Source organism: Myotis nattereri, assembly GCF_964212035.1.
Source record: "Myotis nattereri genome assembly, chromosome: 6".
Taxonomy (NCBI): domain Eukaryota; kingdom Metazoa; phylum Chordata; class Mammalia; order Chiroptera; family Vespertilionidae; genus Myotis; species Myotis nattereri.
In genome coordinates, this window is record NC_138081.1 from 56,398,720 (window position 1) to 56,415,600 (window position 16,881).

The window sequence follows — 16,881 nt, forward strand, 5'->3', positions numbered from 1 at the left end:
TTTTTGATTCACCCTCATAATCTGTCTTTTAATTGGTGCATTTATGCCACTGACTTTCAGAGTGCTTACTGATAGAGTTACTGCCATATCAGGCGACTTCTGGGGCTTCTGGGTCCGGCCTGCCTTGCCTGCTGGGACTCGATTCATTGGGTCCCCGGGGGCAAGGCAGGCTGGCTTCTGGGGCTTCTGGGTCCCGCCTGCCTTGCCGCCCAGGACCCGCTGTATGGCGGTGCGCTGGCGGTTCGCGCTGCCCCGCTCTGTCTGCAGTATGCAAATTGGCCACCATCTTTGTTGGAGGTTAATTTGCACATTTCGCTTATTAGCCAATGTGAGGCGTAGAGAAGGTATGGTCAATTACCATGTTTGTCTATTATTAGATAGGATTTTTCTTTAAACACTTATGTGGAAAAACAGCACCACTTGGCATAATAGACGGTAATTATGAAGACAAATGAAATGAAGACAAAACACTGCTATGAATTCTACTGCTGCCATCCAAGGCTCCCAGCCTGAAGCCTGCTTTCTCTTTGGTAAGAGAAATTAGGAATGAAGCGTCAGAATCAGATGCACTAGCATCAAACTGAGTTTCTCGTGGGCTTCATGGATAATTTTAAAAGGAATGCCATATTTGATGATTATTGTTTGTTAACTGTATCTGAAAAGTGGGAGTTATGAAATGTTAATTTGAAACTTACCTTTTGTAAGGCAGTGATTAGATGGACCCGTTTAAGAATCTCACTCTACTATGTGCCTCTTACCTTTTTAGGCTTTCATTTTTTGCCCCCTTTTCTCCTATCCTTTTTGCCACTGTATTTATGTAAACAAAGCTGAGCTTTGTGTTCAAAATTTTTTTAAAAATAACAATGTTTCAATACTATTTAGTACAGTGTTATATAGCACCAAAAGTTCTCCTTATTTCTTATATATTTAACTTTTTATATTATTTATCCCACTTATTTCATATAGTCCATCCATGTGAAAGCCATGCCTCAAACTATGATAAAGATTATAATTTAATTCCTCAAACTAAGATCACATTGAGTATATTAATACTGTAACATTTAAGTATTGTTTTCTTTTAAAATCACACAAAAACATAAATAAATAAAGCTTTAATGAAACTAGAAATTATAGAAAAATAAGCAAAAGCAGAAATTGTTAGTTTATATTTTCTACTTATGATAGCAACATAATAAGGATTTGGCCATACATAGATATTTTACCTGTTTTTTAAGAACTAGAAAATACTCTGAATGATAAATATGATCATTTGTAGGATCTTCTACCCAAATCCACCAGGGTTCTCCTACTGTCCCATGGACCTAGAAGAAAAATAGTATCTTTATACTATGTATATTGTAACTCAAGTAAGGAATATACTATTGTTTGCATACCAAGAACCTATTGTTTTCAACAATTTATTGCTATATCAAAGTTTACATATAAAATATAGAATTCAATGGTTTTAATATATTTACAAAGTTGTATAATCACCTCTATAATCAAATTTTAGAACATTTTCATCACCCTAAAAAGAAAACTTACACTCATTAGCAGTCACTACCTATCTTTCCCCATCCCCCCCACCCTCCATTCCTTAGTAATCTCTATAGATCTGCCTATCCTGGGCATCTCATATAAATGGAATCATTTAATATATGGTCATTTGTATCTGGCTTCTTTCACTTACTATAATGTTTTCAAAGTCATTCATATTAAAGTATACATCAGTACTTCATTTCTTTTTTATAGACAAATCACATTCCATTGGATACCATTTTTTGAATATCCATTCCTCTCTCTTTTTCTTTTTTCTGTTTTTCCTAAAAAAGTCCATTCTTATTCAGTATTCATCTCTCTTTCAAGTGACTCAGAAGAGGAGCCCATTTCCTGCAATAATTTTGATTAGCATAAACTCATCACGATTGTGGTAAGGATAGGCACATGCCCAATACTGGCCCAATTAGACTAAAGGAAAGGTCTTATAGTTCATGCTCTAGACAGGTGCAGTGGGGTGTTTCCCTCTCTCTTCAAATGTGAACAGAGAAGCATGAAAAAGTGCCCTGGCCTGGTGGCTCAGTTGGTTGGAGCGTCACCCCACACACCAAAAAGGTTGCAGGTTTGATTGCCGTCAGGGCACATCCCTGGTCGGGGCATGTACGGGAGGCAACCAATTGATTTTTCTCTCTCAAATTGAGGTTTCTCTCTTTCTCTTTCTCCCTCTCTCTAAACTCAATAAACATATCCTCAGGTGATAATTTTTTTAAAAATTATAAAAAAACAAAAAGCATGAAAACATTTAGGGAGTACATAACAGTGTCAGCAGAGCAAAAAGATGTGCAGACCCTAATCCCTGAATTAAGTGATTAGATAGAAGACTCAGTCATCTTTATGGCCTATTCTACCTGTGGACCTTTTATTGTGAAAGATAATATATCTTCTTGCTTGAGTCAGTTTGAGACAAGTCATGTTTTTTTTCTTGCAGCCAACAGCATTCTAATTAAGAGTTACTGATGAATTAAACCAAACTGTTGGAATCTTTATTTTAAATTCTGACAGAAAAAAACTGTGGAAAAAATATGAAAGTTTTATGCATTTCAAAAACACTAGATTAAATATAAAATTTGAAATATGAGTTTATGACTAACTACAATTTTGTATTTTATGTAAAATTTTTGATAGAAATATTAAATATATTTTTGTATCTAGTTCTCATAGAAATTCTGTGAGAAAGATAATTATTATGTTTACAGAAAAGGAAACTGAAGAAATTAAAGGTTAGACCACTTTAAAACCAACAGGTTTTGGATAGGAATATGTTTGTGTAATTTTAGAGCATGTTGCTGAATAAAACTCATTTACATTACAGATATACGAAGATCACATAATGCAAAAGGTATCTGCATACACTATGATAATCATGTAAAGTAAATATTGCTATACTACATTACTGATTTACTTGTCTCCCTCCACGGGCTTCTTGAAAGAAAGGACTGAATGTTACTTGCTTATCTATAACTCTATTCTACTCTCTGCATATAACAGTACAAAGATAGACCTTAAAAAATACTGATGAAGAGAATCCAGAGTGGATCTTCACACATATATAACATAAGGTATTGAAGGAGGAACAGAAGAAGGGGTGAAAACAAAAACAGGAATGTGATGGGAGCGAAGGAAGGACATTTTAAAGGACTATATATAGTGCTGAATGCTTAGAGAAGTAAAAAAAGTAACTAAAAAAAAAGCCATTTATTATGGCAACCAGTCAGTCTTTGGTGATCCTTGATGGAAGTAGTAGTCTCAGCAGGAAAGAAACAGATGGCCAGGAGAAAATGTAGAACACTCTTTCCACAAGACTAATGGTAAAGAAAAGAAGACAATGATAGTCTGAAAAACATCAGAATTTTAAAAGGGCTCGCTCCTTCAACATGGAGAATCTTGACTTTTTAGTAGGCTAAAATGACAGAGATGGCAAATACAAAAATAACAGAGAAAATAGAAGAAGTCAGATTTAAGCAAAGTCCCTATGAAGCTGAATCCATTAAAGGACTGTTCAATGTTAAAATTTTAGCTCTCCTAGGTGTTCTGAAGAGGTCTCATTGGTTAACATCTATATATATAAAACCCTAAGTGACTGGTCAACCGTTCGACCAGTCGACTGTTTGACTGGTTGCTATGATGTACACTGACCACTAGGGCAGAGACGCTCAATGCAAGAGCTGCCCCCTGGTGGTCAGTGTGCTCTCACAGGGGAAAGACCGCTCAGCAAGCTTACGAAGCGGGAGGCACAGCAGGGCTGGGATGAGCGGGAGTGGCACAGCGCCCAGGCCAGCTCGAGCTCCTCCCCGGCCGCCTGCCACTTCGTGCACTAGTACATCCCCTGGGGGATATCAGACTGCCAGTTTTGGCTCCATCCCCGACATCCCCAAGGGGTTCCAGGTTGTGAGAGGGTGCAGGCCAGGCTGATGGACCCCACTGGTGCACGAATCCATGCACTGGGCCTCTGGTCTTAATATATTATACTACACATATTTTCGAGGATGAGAATAAATATGACTACAATGTTTTAAATGAATCTTTAATATGTATTTTTTGAGAGAATTTAAATGCCTAAGGACAGACATAAGGAGGTACAATTGAATGTGCAGCAGAGACATTTTTGCAGAACATTGAGATAGGTATTTTCCCCTTCTACCTGATCATTCCAAGTGAAATCAGCACAGACACTCAGAGTCACTCGGAGCACAGTCCGTGTGATGGGCTGAATGGAAGCTTCCATTGTAACAGAAGGAATCTGATGAACACACTGTTTGACCTTGAGTCCAATATTCACATGATGCAGCATGTGACCTACAAGGAAAACATTACATAGAAGAAATGTGTCCAGACAGAATAAAAGCAATATAATCTGACTTGTAAATGAGAATTCAGAGAAGGTGATTTTATTGCTTCTTTTATTATTTGCTGTGTAGAATAGTTGACATTCTTGATCTGGCATGTTTGAATATTTTGTAATAGTTAACTTGAATTAGCAATTCATAGCTCTGAAAACTAGTTATCAAGGTTTCTTCAGCTATTAATAGGGTTCTTAAAGTTACTGAATCTTAATAGTGTTTAAACTACTATAAACAGTTCCTCTTTTCTTCTAGCTAGCTTATGATACATCATAAAAATATTTAGTGGTTTTTGAAAACAGCCATTAACTTATACAAGCTCTATTTCAGAAATCTATAAATTGGGAAATGCTTTAATAATAAAACACAACCCATCCATCCATGCCCATTTCCAAAAAAATCATAAAGGTAAAATATTAAATATGGTCAATCTAGCACACAATTAACCACTTTATCCACTTACACATATTTTCATAAATGATCAGATTCAAAATATAGATATATGTGTGTGAGTCCCAGAATGGGTGGGGGAGTCAGAAATAGATGTCACTATAAACATTTTTCTAATCTAGTTCAAATTAAGTGGAAATGGGTTATATATTTTTCCATTTTTTTCTACATTCAATATTATTTTGTATTAGTTTATAATATCAATATTTCTTGGTTCTTCATAATTTTTAAAGTACATTTATGAATAAATAAAATGTTTTATGTTCATCCAAATTTGAAACTAAAGTGGATTTTCTTTATGTTGATAACATATTTACATATGATATTCCAATGTGAATACTCTCAATTACCCTAGTTAATATCCTTCATTGCTATTTTAATTGATACTTCCTTTCTGTCTTAGAAGTGTTCTTCTTACTACAAGTGAAGTAGCTACCTCAGCCTCTCTTCACATCTTTGGACGTTTTGCAGCAGAAATGCTCCCTCTTATTTTTTGTTCAGCTGACTCCCTTAATATGTAATATCTACCCACTTAAAATCTGAAATATTACCTAATCAATGCATTATAGGTTGGTCCAATAAAAAGTTAAGGTAGTGGAAATGTATGTAGGAATAATTTTTCAATATTATGTGAAAAAAAGCAGAAGTCTTAATGCTATTTGGTCTGGTGACACTAATAACAACTGGGATTAAAGATACATATATGTGCAATGATAAAGTTCAGTTAGAAACTTTGAAGAAATGTGCATACTTTTTTAAATATACTACTACTAATATATATAACAAAAGAATTTGAAATGAATTAAATATTAAAAAATAAATTGAGGGTAAGCTTCATTGACTAATTCTCATTATTTATAGCTGAGATTCCATTTGTAAAATACTCAACTTATGGGTGTGATGATCTACATTCCATTTTAACTGCTAATTCTTTCAAGTGACATCATAAAATTTGGAGGGACTTCTATTAGAATTTCGATAAATGTGAAAGAAATTTCATAAATATTTGTCTTGAGTAATGTGAAAATTCATAATACTTTTACATGCAGTGAAATATTTTATGTGCACAGAACACATTAAAAATTTTTGCTTCCTTCTTACCTATTTCATCTTTCCTCATGTCTTTCAGCTTATCCACAGTAAGATTTTTTTCTTCTAATCTTGTTAGAATGTGTGGTGGTAAGACTGAAAACTGTCTCAAAGGGCTAGCCCAGCCCCACAGCCTCTTGTCAATGACTTTACTAAGATTCAGGAGCTTGTAGGTCATGGCAGGCCAACGTTTCCTCAGAGCAATTTCAAAAAGAGCACGGACAATTCTAGCTGCATTCTGAAGAATAAAAAGAGGAAGATTGGTGGTTAGGTAACAGAGTTTATTTATTTTTAATTTATTAAAATTCTTTATTGTTTAAAGTATTACATATAGTATTACATATGTCCTTTTTTTCCCCAGTTGACATCTCCCCGGCCACCCCCATCCCCCAGCACATGCCCTCACCACCCTAGTTGTCTGTGTCAATTGGTTATGCTTATATGCATTCATACAAGTCCTTTGGTTGATCTTAAACCCCACCCCACCCCCGCCTTCCCTCTGAAGTTTGACAGTCTGTTCAATGCTTCTCTGTCTCTGGGACCTATTTTTGTTCATCAGTTTATGATGTTCATTATATTCCACAAATGAGTGGGATCATTTCTTTCTCTGACTGGCTTATTTCGCTTAGCATAATGCTCTCCATGTCCATCCATGCTGTTGCGAATGGATAAGAGTTCTCTTTTTTACAGCAGCATAGTATTCCATTGTGTAGATGTACCAATTATTTTAATCCACTCATCTGCTGATGGGCACTTAGGCTGTTTCCAAATCTTACCTATTGTAAATTGTGCTCCTATGAACATAGGAGTGCATATGTCCTTTCTGATTGGTGTTTCTGTTCCTTGGGATATATTCCTAGAAGTGGGATTACTGGGTCAAATGGGAATTCCATTTTAAATTTTCTGAGGAAACTTCATACTGTTTTTCACAGTGGCTGCACCAGTCTGCATTCCCACCAGCAGTGCATGAGGGTTCCTTTTTCACCACATCCTCACCAGCACTTGTCATTTGTTTATTTGTTGATGAGAGCCATTCTGACAGGTATGAGATGGTATTTCTTGTCATTTTGATTTGCATCTCTTGGATGATTAGTGACTTTGAGCATGTTCTCATATGTCTCTGGGCCCTCTGTATGTCTTCTTCCGAAAAGTGTCTATTTAAGTCCTTTGCCCATTTTTTGATTGGATTGTTTACCTTCCTTTTGTTAAGTTGTATGAGTTCCCTGTAAATTTTGGAGATTAGGCCCTTATCGGATATAACATTGGCAAATATGTTCTCACATGCAATTGGCTTTCTTGTTGTTTTGTTGATGGTTTCCTTTGCTGTGCAGAAGCTTTTTATTTTGATGTATTCCCATGTTTATATTCTCCTTAGTTTCCATTGCCCTAGGAGTTGTATTGGTAAAGATACTGCTATGACAAATGTCTGATATTTTGCTACCTATGGATTCTCCTAAGATTTTATGGTTTCCGGTCTTACATTTAAATTCTTTACCCATTTTGAGTTTATTTTTGTGTATGGTTTAAGTTGGTGATCTTGTTTCACTTTTTTGTATGTATCTGTCCAATTTTCCCAACACTATTTATTGAAGAGACTGTCTTGACTCCATTGTATGCAATTGCCTTCTTTCTCAAATATTAATTGAGCATACTGGCTTGTGTAGATTTCTGGGTTCTGTTCTGTTTCATTGGTCTATACGTCTGTTCTTGTGCCAGTACCAGGCAGTTTTGAGAACCATGGCTTTGTAATATAGCTTGATATCTGGTATTGTGATTTCTCCCAACTTTGTTCTTCTTTCTCAAGATTACTGTGGCTATTCGGGGTCTTTTTTTATTCTGTATGAATTTTCGGAGAGTTTGTTCTAGGTCTGTGAAATATGTCATTGGTATTTTATTGGGGATTGCATTAAATCTATAGATTTTTTTGGGTAGTATGGACATTTTAATGATGTTGATTCTACTAATCCATGAACACAGTATGTTCTTCCATTTGTTTATGTCTTCCTCTATCTCTTTTTGGACTTTTCAATCTGTCAATAAATTTATCATTCAGACTCAGTTCAAAAGAAGTTTGTGAAGTTGCATCCTTTAACTGTAGGCAACATCTATTCTCATATAAACCTAATTATTATTTCTATGGAAGAATAAATAACCTCCCTTATTTGTATTTGGATGCCATCCTGTTTAACTTTCAGAAGGTAGCCTTATTTCCAAGTTCTTAGGAAGCTCCACCTTACACCCCCTAAATAGGAATGAAACAGGAAGAGACAAAAGGACTGCAACATATTTAGGAGGCTGTTGAGGCCATCTAGAATATAGGATGTCCTAAAAATATGTATAAACACACTTTGAATAATTAATAAGAGTGCTTATTCACATATATTTCATTTTCAAAATTGAGCTACCAGCTGTTGAAGTATACATACATTTTTTGGGGGACACCCTGTATGATAGGCTATTACAGTGAGATGATTAAATTTACAAAGCTATTTAGAGAAATAGGAAAACTTTGGGATCTAGTCGGAGATAAGAATTAGTGAGAAAAAGGTGACAAAAGAAATATTGATGAGTGTAACTACCATATAACTGACTCCCTTTAAACTAAGCAATATATTATCTTATTTACTCTTAATAGCAACTGCATTTGACAGGTCCCTATATGATTTTGTAGATAAAGATACTAAAGCTTGGTGAGGTTAATAATTTGGCCAAGGCCTCACACATTGTTGGTGCCAGAGTATTAATTCAAAGCCAGGTCTAAACAATTCTAAACTTTGCTCCAAGATTCTAAATTTAGTGGTCTGAGAATAACTTCATTAATAGACATATAGAAAGTTACAATAATTGAAACTTTCTATCCCATCTGTACAGTTAGTTTCCATTTGTTTTATCTTCCTCCCTCTATCATTAACTTTGCAGATTTTTTTTTTTTTTTTTTTACTGAAGATTGTTTTGAAAATTATGAACTTGAAGACATCTTACAACATCTAATGATGTCTGCATTTGAAAATGAAAGAAGTTAAATCTGGTCAAAATTATAAAAAGAGATAAAAAAGAGTAAAGATTTTAAATAGGGAGTTGATGATCCAGCTTTAAATTATGATTGTGAGTTATGGGCTTTAGTTTTACATGTTATATGAAATGTGTATTTGTTTTTGACAATCAACTATTTTACTTCAGTACTAGAAATTTAAAAACAGAAATGTTATTTAGAACTAAGAGGATATCCATCTATTCTGATATCCATTACAAATCTGAAGATGGCTCTTACTAGGCCCAGAGAATGATAAATGAAATGAACACTAGATTACTGTGTCTATCAAATAGATTTTTAAAATCATAATTCCTAGTTAACTCTTGTAAAAAAAACTGCCAAGCTAATTTTCCACTGTGAAAATATATAAATTTTTGTTTTAAATTTCAGAACCCATAGTTGTTTCCTAAAAGTAAAATAAATGGAAGGAGAAATCCCATGTGACAATAAGACATTTTATCTGGAATAATATAAATTGGGTGGAAATAATGATAAAAGTCTTTGATAAGTACAGTTTAGAAAAGCTAAATCTAGATTTCTTTATAAAATCATGGGATACCTGAGCCAAGGATTTATCTTAAAGACCGAGAGAATAAAGTTTCAGAAACAGAGAAGGAAATACCATTTCACAGAGCTAAGAGAGTGCTTGTGGAACTAATGATGGCCTACACTTAAACTATAAATAAACTGCACAGTGATTTACCTAATGAATTCAAGGATGACAGACCCATAACAGCTATTTAAGAAAAGTAGGGGTGCTTTGAGATATATCCATAATGTTCTGATATTGACTTTCTGGGCACCAAACATGATGAAATAGTAAATATTATATTGTAAAGCAATTTGCATATCAGTCTCTGATAATATCTTTATAAACTTGAATCAAGCAGAAATGTGGCCAAATTATTTATCTAGAACCTAGTAAAGCTTCACATTTTAGTCAAATCAATAACTATAGGAAATATAAATTAAAAATACAATGTTATTTTTCAGAAAAATAGATAAATAAAAGGAGTTAGAAACAATGGTGTCTATAGAAGTTATAAGGTTTAGAGAATATGTATAATTCTTCTATGGCAGAAACATCTTACCCAAGAAGGAAAAAAAGAAAAGAAGCTTCCACAACATTAACATTTACTTTATGTAGTATGAAATCATCAGCTGGTATCTTAGTTACATTGATTAAGTTACAGCATTCATTCAAATAGTTTTCCAATATATCTTGGTTCATGTTTGTAAATACTTAATTTTATAGTTATATCAAAGCACTGCTGAGTATTCATGGCTGTTTATAAAATCTAATATAAAAATACTTTTTCTATACTGAGACTTTGAACAAAATTTCAAGCGTAAGATATACAGAATAGTTTCTATATTTAAAGTAAGATTAAGCTATTATTTCTCCTTAACTCAGAAGAGGCATTATACAATAAAAACATTTTTTAAATGGCATTCTTTTTTAAAAAAAAAAAAATATATATATACACACATACATACGTACACATACATTTTTTTTTTAATTGATTTCAGAGAGGAAGAGAGAGGGAGAATGAGATAGAAACATCAATGATGAGAGAATCATCAATCAGCTACTCCTGCATGTACCCTACTGGGGATCGAGGCTGCCCACAGCCCCAACCAGGAATGGAACCTATGACCTTCTGGTTCATGGGCTGATACTCAAAACAATGAGCCATACCAGCGGGGTGGAAAAAAATGGTATTCTTTTGAAGTAGAAAGTACTTTTTAAAAAAACATATCTATAAAGAAAAACCTTTCATTTTGAAAGGTAAATAATGCAACAAATAACCTACTTTATTTCACATGGGGGCCTGAATATAAAAACATAAGTATTACAACATTTTATACTATGGTATTTTTTTAAACTTATTAATTTAATAAGCTATAATTTAAGGAATAATTTTCTTTCAGTCATCAATTTTTAAGTATCGATGGGAAGAAAAAATTTTTTATCAGAGACTTATCTTACTAAATATATGGTGTGAGGCATATATATAAAAGCCTTATTTAATGGCAAAGAATTTTGTTTATATTTCTAGCATTTGGGAAAAGCTACAATAGTTCCACAATCTTCTTTTTGATTGAAATATTATTCTATTATTGCCCTTTGTAAGTATATTCTTTGTAATTAAAAGAGATACACTTTATAATTTAAAGCAAAGTAAGATTGATATTTTTTAAACTCAAAAATAAAAACAACAGCAATAGTAAAGAGCCAAACTAACACCAAATTCCACTCGCATTCCTGATCTAATAAATGGATGGCATAAAAGATGTACAAATTAAACAGAATCAGTTCTAAGATAAAGTAGTAATTTAGTAGCATGTCATAAGTATAGTCACAGTATAGTCTGAGTAACTCTTTGAACCTTTAAAAGTAAACAAGGGAGAAAAAATGGGAAGAGAATAATAATCTTACCTGTGCAACATATGCAGAATCTGATATAAGAGAGAAACTGTCCATCTCACCTCGGCTGATATAAGTTTGAAGTAGGATATTTATTTTCCCATAATTGTTCTCTACACCTCCAGGAGCTGAGAGTTCACAGAAATTATTTAATAAGGCATCTAACTCCTCTATTTCCTCTTCTCTGACCTGGAAGAATCAATGTTTTTACATTATTATTTGGGCTGATTTACTGAAATTGAACCATACTGCAGGTTTTTTTTTTAAAGTTTCCATTTGCTATAACTAAACATGTCCTCTATATGCTAAAATAACTAATTTTTTCCACAGGTAGCTAATAATATACAATAAGAAATTATCTTGAGACTGATACAATTACATTTTATTATTCATCACCAATATTAAAGTTGCCATTGACATATAAAAATTTGATATGCCACAAAAAATTAGATCTCCTGACCTCACCATCCTTCAATTGATGAGATTTCATTTCTTATTTGACGAGGGTAAAACCTCTGCCCAAATAGATTAGGGCAAACTTGAATTATCTCCAAAGACATTCATTACAGTCATATATTTTTATATGATAGAACACATTCAGAGCTTAAAGCTGTGAAGTACTATGACTCAAAGTATAAAAGTTTTCACTGTTAATAAGATTAAATTATAATACAGGTACAGAAATATTCAGATCTAAGTTTGAATCATGCATATCCTTCCTATTTTCTTTAGTGAACCTTACATTGCAAATAAACCAATATCTACATACTATATTCTCCACCAGTTTCATTACTGCAAAACCTACTTAAATTATATTTGACTTGCAGTAAAGAATAAAGAATGATGTGAGGTATGACATAATATCATAATCTAGGATACTGGAATTGCTGATAAATGGAAGAATATTGTTGGTACTCCAAATGTGAAGTGTCATACAGCTTCTGATGTATCAGGAATAACAATTACTTATGAGGTTTTATAAATGAATGAATATATATATGTTATATGCATTTGATTCAAGCTTCAAGTAAACTTACCTTAATTTGATCAAATTCTTCAGCTTTAGACACTATAGCAAGGATATCACCTTCTGTTTTATGAGCATCAAAAAGTTCATTGAAGGTCTACCAAAGTAAGTGTTATATATGATTAAAATAGAAGGTCCAGTAAAATACTTTAAATTAAAAACCTGACTATAAATTACTCATTCTTAAATAACATTTGAGCCCTAGGCAATGCAGAGTTACAATGTCTGTGGCATGCTATTCCAAATCATTGCATTATCTACCAAAGATTAAAAAATACTGTTAAAATATAATCAGCTAAAGAGCAATAAAATCAGTTAACAAAATCTACTTTAGATAGCTAAAAAAATGTCCATCATAAGATTATAGTATTGGCTCATTTTCAGCATGGGCATATGGAAATCTACCATTCTCCAAGTCTACTGCTTCGGACCCACTCATTGACCAGGATGGCAAGGGGGCCATGAATATTTAAAATCTGATTTCTTCTTGTCTTTACTGAGTCTATTTATTGAATTCATATGCCAAAAGCATTTTATTCTATTAACAGCTTTTGCTATTTAGCATTAATACTATATTTTGACATCTAAAAACAAACATATTGTATTTTTTCGACTCAGTTTAATACCTCAATGGTGTTGTATTTAATATAGAAGTGGCTGGCGGTTCTACCCAAATCAGTTGAGGAAAAATATCCAGTTCGCTCCTCAAAACGAATCATCCTAGCTTTGTCTAATTTTCGTCCAACTTCAATGACCAACTGTTCTCGATGTTTTGCTAATGTTGGGTCAATCTACAGGAAAAAAAATATATAAACACTTTAATATTTCTTTAGTCATTTTTCTTTAGAGAATTACATATACCTATTTATGAAAATTAAATTTTGTTGATGCTTTAGTTAGAATAAACTTCTTTATTACAAATTTTAAAGAATTGCATATTTATACATTTAGGACATAACTAGAAAATATTTTATGCCATTAAGTAAACCAAGTAACCCAAAATTTATTTGCTTTGAATGGCATTTATCAATCTGCATGTTATCTTCAGATAGTAATATTATAGAATCCAAAATTCTTAATTGGATTTTAATTCTTAAAATCTTTAAAACTATGAAGATTAAAAATCAACTATAAGAAAAATATTATTGTCTTCTTACTCCCACACTTAAATAAACAGGGATTTTCAAATATCAAACCATGTTTTTACTTTATCAGTATTTGGAGAAATAATAGTGTGGATGATTTCCTCTGTCAAAGTAAAAGTATACAAAAATAAATACAGTTATCCTTTCAAAAGTATGGTTTTAGTGTTCTAGCAGTTTTCATAACTGCCGATAGGAAAACCCATTTTTCCTGTAATAATAAAAGAAGCAAAGAGTAAAAAAACCATAAATTTTGAATAGTTTTGAAACTATTACATCAGATATTTTTTCAGCAGAAAGAACATTTATTAACAAATATTCTTGTTATTATATGATATGCATACACACATGCACACAAGCCAGGTCCTAACGATCATTCTCTGGTCATGAGCAATAAAGTAGAATATGACCTTAAAGGAATGAGGGGAGAATACAACACAGCTAAAATAAATCTAAAAATCAGAAAAACAAGGCAAAGAAAATGATCTGTAGGGAAGTAAGATAGAGTGTGAAATAATATTAGCAAATACAAAGTCTTAAATATTTGCTACAAGTGATGCACTGTATGTGTCAGGTTCATCTTCTGAAAACATTTTATCAATCACATATTATTAAACCATTGAAAATACGTTAAACTACATGGTCTGTGTTAGTTTACATGGGTATTGTGGTTACAAATTCATATTGAGTAATAAAATGAAAACACATAAGTTAAAGAAAATAGAAAGGTAAGATTCTCTGAACTGTGAAAGTAGTAAAACCATGTATCTGAGAAGGAAAAAAAAATCACTTTCCTTATAATGGAAAATTATACAAAAATGACTTCTGATATTAACCTGGTACTTAAAAATCAATTGATGTTTCTATCTTATGTCAAGAATTGAAATAAATAGCTTAGCCCATGAAACTACATGTCATGTTTTGTTTTCTTTTACTCCTTCAGTATATTTTCACAGTGCCATTGACTATTTTCACAAAACCCATATTTGTAATGAAAATAGCTTGAGTCATATTCTTTAAAATTTTTAAAGTTTACAGGTTATAATGCACCTATATTTTATAACAGAACGATTTGGCTATAAAAGAAGAAATATTTTAACTGAAAAGAAAGGTTGTTAAGTATCAATTACGATCAACCTATGTATAAAAACTTAATGATTTCAGATCAGCAGCTTCAGAACTGGTTGTTGCTGCTATTTTTCTTGTATTTTTCCTCCTAAATCTTAAGTTTAATTTTCCCATGGTCAAATCTACTTTATAGAAAAAGAAAAAAATTTTTAAAAGCACACACACAAAAAAAAACAAGATTGGCAACTGCTTTGCAAACACAACAGAATATAAATAAAAACCAAGTTACTAGTTAATGCAGTAAAACTATCATTCCAAGTCAAATTCAGTTTCTTTGATAATTTTGAATTAACACTAGTGAATAACCATATGATGATGGTGAAATAATGTTTTCATTAGAGAACAACTGGATTCTATCTGTAATTAGGAAGCATTACAGTGTATAAAGCTGAGTTCTAAAGAAAAGACAAGGTCTCACAGAATCTGTAAGCCATGTGGACCACACAACTGTAGAGCTCATAGGAATAGCTGCTACAACATGCATCTCATTTGCAGTCTATGTGCACAGAACTGATGTCAGCCTCCAAACCACTAAGATAATAACTCATCAGTGCTACCTTTTAATTTGGGAACAAGGGCTTAGAGGAACTTGATAAGAGAACAGATTGCATATAGCAAGATATTATTAACAGTGGTCCATAAGTTTTCTCATGTCTGGACCATTCCAAAAACTAAATTTATCTTAGTTTTAAAAAATCACAGCAAAATATTAGTATCAAATGAAAATACATCTGAATGATAAATTGATAATAGTATAAAGATGAACTTATTAGTGTCAGTGGGAAAAGAGATACTATAAGTAAAGTGAAATAATTGTAGGGGGAAATTTAATTTTCCTTAGTATTTCCTAAAAAAGATTAAAGCTCTTTGTTTTTCTTCCAGCTACCTAACTCTTTTCAGATGAGGCAAGAGTAGCAAATATTTATCTTCATACCATGAAAGGATTACAGAAATTAAAAAAAAGGTTTGATTTCTTTTGCTTTTTTTACAAATGAGTTTTCTACCTGATAAGCCTTGTGACTGATGCCATATACTAATGGGTTTGCTCTCATCCGTACATAAAGATAAGTGTAACTTATCCACTTCACTGCTTCTTCCACATTAGTAACTGTTCCCAGAGCAATCTGCAAGTCAAAAATATAACAAAAATTAAATGAATCCATTAAAGTTAAATATAAACATTACATCAAAGAGCACTTTGTCAAAAGTTGAGTTTTTAAAACACATCATTATGCTGTAATTAAAAGATATACCATGATTATTGGACATGACACTTCTCAAATTAATTAAAAATCATCCCTGCCCCATTTAATTGGGAACAGTACATTAGAAATGCTATTTTCCAAAACTGAACTTACTTAATTTTATGGCATTTGATTATTTTTCCATAAATGAAGTTTCATTCTGTACAGCATTAAAAATATTTTGGTATTCATTTTTCTTCTTGCTTCCTTTTCCTTTTGGTTTTATTTTATGTGGTCATACTACTGAAATTTTAAATGTAGGTGCACCACAACGAAAACAACATAATATGGTTAATTCTATCCCTCTTTACTGTGTTTTTGTGCATTGTCATTACCAAAACAATAGAGAGCATGACAGTAGCTTTTGCCTCTAAGGATACCCATTTGCAGGATGGCTAGCGGAAATAAATATAAATAAAATGGAAAATGCAATCCTTTCTACAATAACAAAGCAGATTTTATTGGGATTTATGCATATTAATAAAATATACACTTTAACAATCATACAAGAATGGGAAATGGTTTTAATTTTTCATTGATAAATATAACTTATGAAAAAAGTAGATATTTATGCCTTTGAATTATAATAACCACTAGATAATTCTTTAGATTATATTGTGAAAGAAAATATAATTTTAACATAGCATTTTTAAAATTTAAATTATTTATTGTTTAAAGTACTACATATGTCTCCTTTTCCCCCCATTGACCTCTCCCCGACTACTCCCACCCCCAGCACATACCCTCACCCCAACTAGTATCTGTGTCCACTGGTTATGCTTATAAGCATGCATATAAGTCCTTTGGTTGATCTCTTAATCCCTTCCCCCAACCCCTTCTTTCCCTGTGAGGTTTGACAGTCTGTTTGATGCTTCTGTGTCTCTGGATCTATTTTTGTTCATCAATTTATGTTGTTTATTATATTCCACAAATGAGATTTTA

General features: G+C 32.5%; 1 protein-coding gene across 1 annotated transcript in view; it reads right to left on the reverse strand.

Moving 5' to 3' along the window:
* ASCC3 (activating signal cointegrator 1 complex subunit 3) overlaps positions 1-16,881 on the reverse strand; it is a 257,401-nt gene that overhangs the window by 105,951 nt on the left and 134,569 nt on the right. Inside the window, exons 17-23 of the mRNA XM_081093991.1 lie at positions 15,700-15,819; positions 13,052-13,216; positions 12,436-12,522; positions 11,411-11,587; positions 5,949-6,174; positions 4,199-4,353; positions 1,224-1,322 (exon numbers count right to left, since the gene is read on the reverse strand). Of these exons, the coding sequence (XP_080950117.1) occupies positions 1,224-1,322; positions 4,199-4,353; positions 5,949-6,174; positions 11,411-11,587; positions 12,436-12,522; positions 13,052-13,216; positions 15,700-15,819 (1,029 nt within the window). The remainder of the gene's footprint in view (positions 1-1,223; positions 1,323-4,198; positions 4,354-5,948; positions 6,175-11,410; positions 11,588-12,435; positions 12,523-13,051; positions 13,217-15,699; positions 15,820-16,881) is intronic.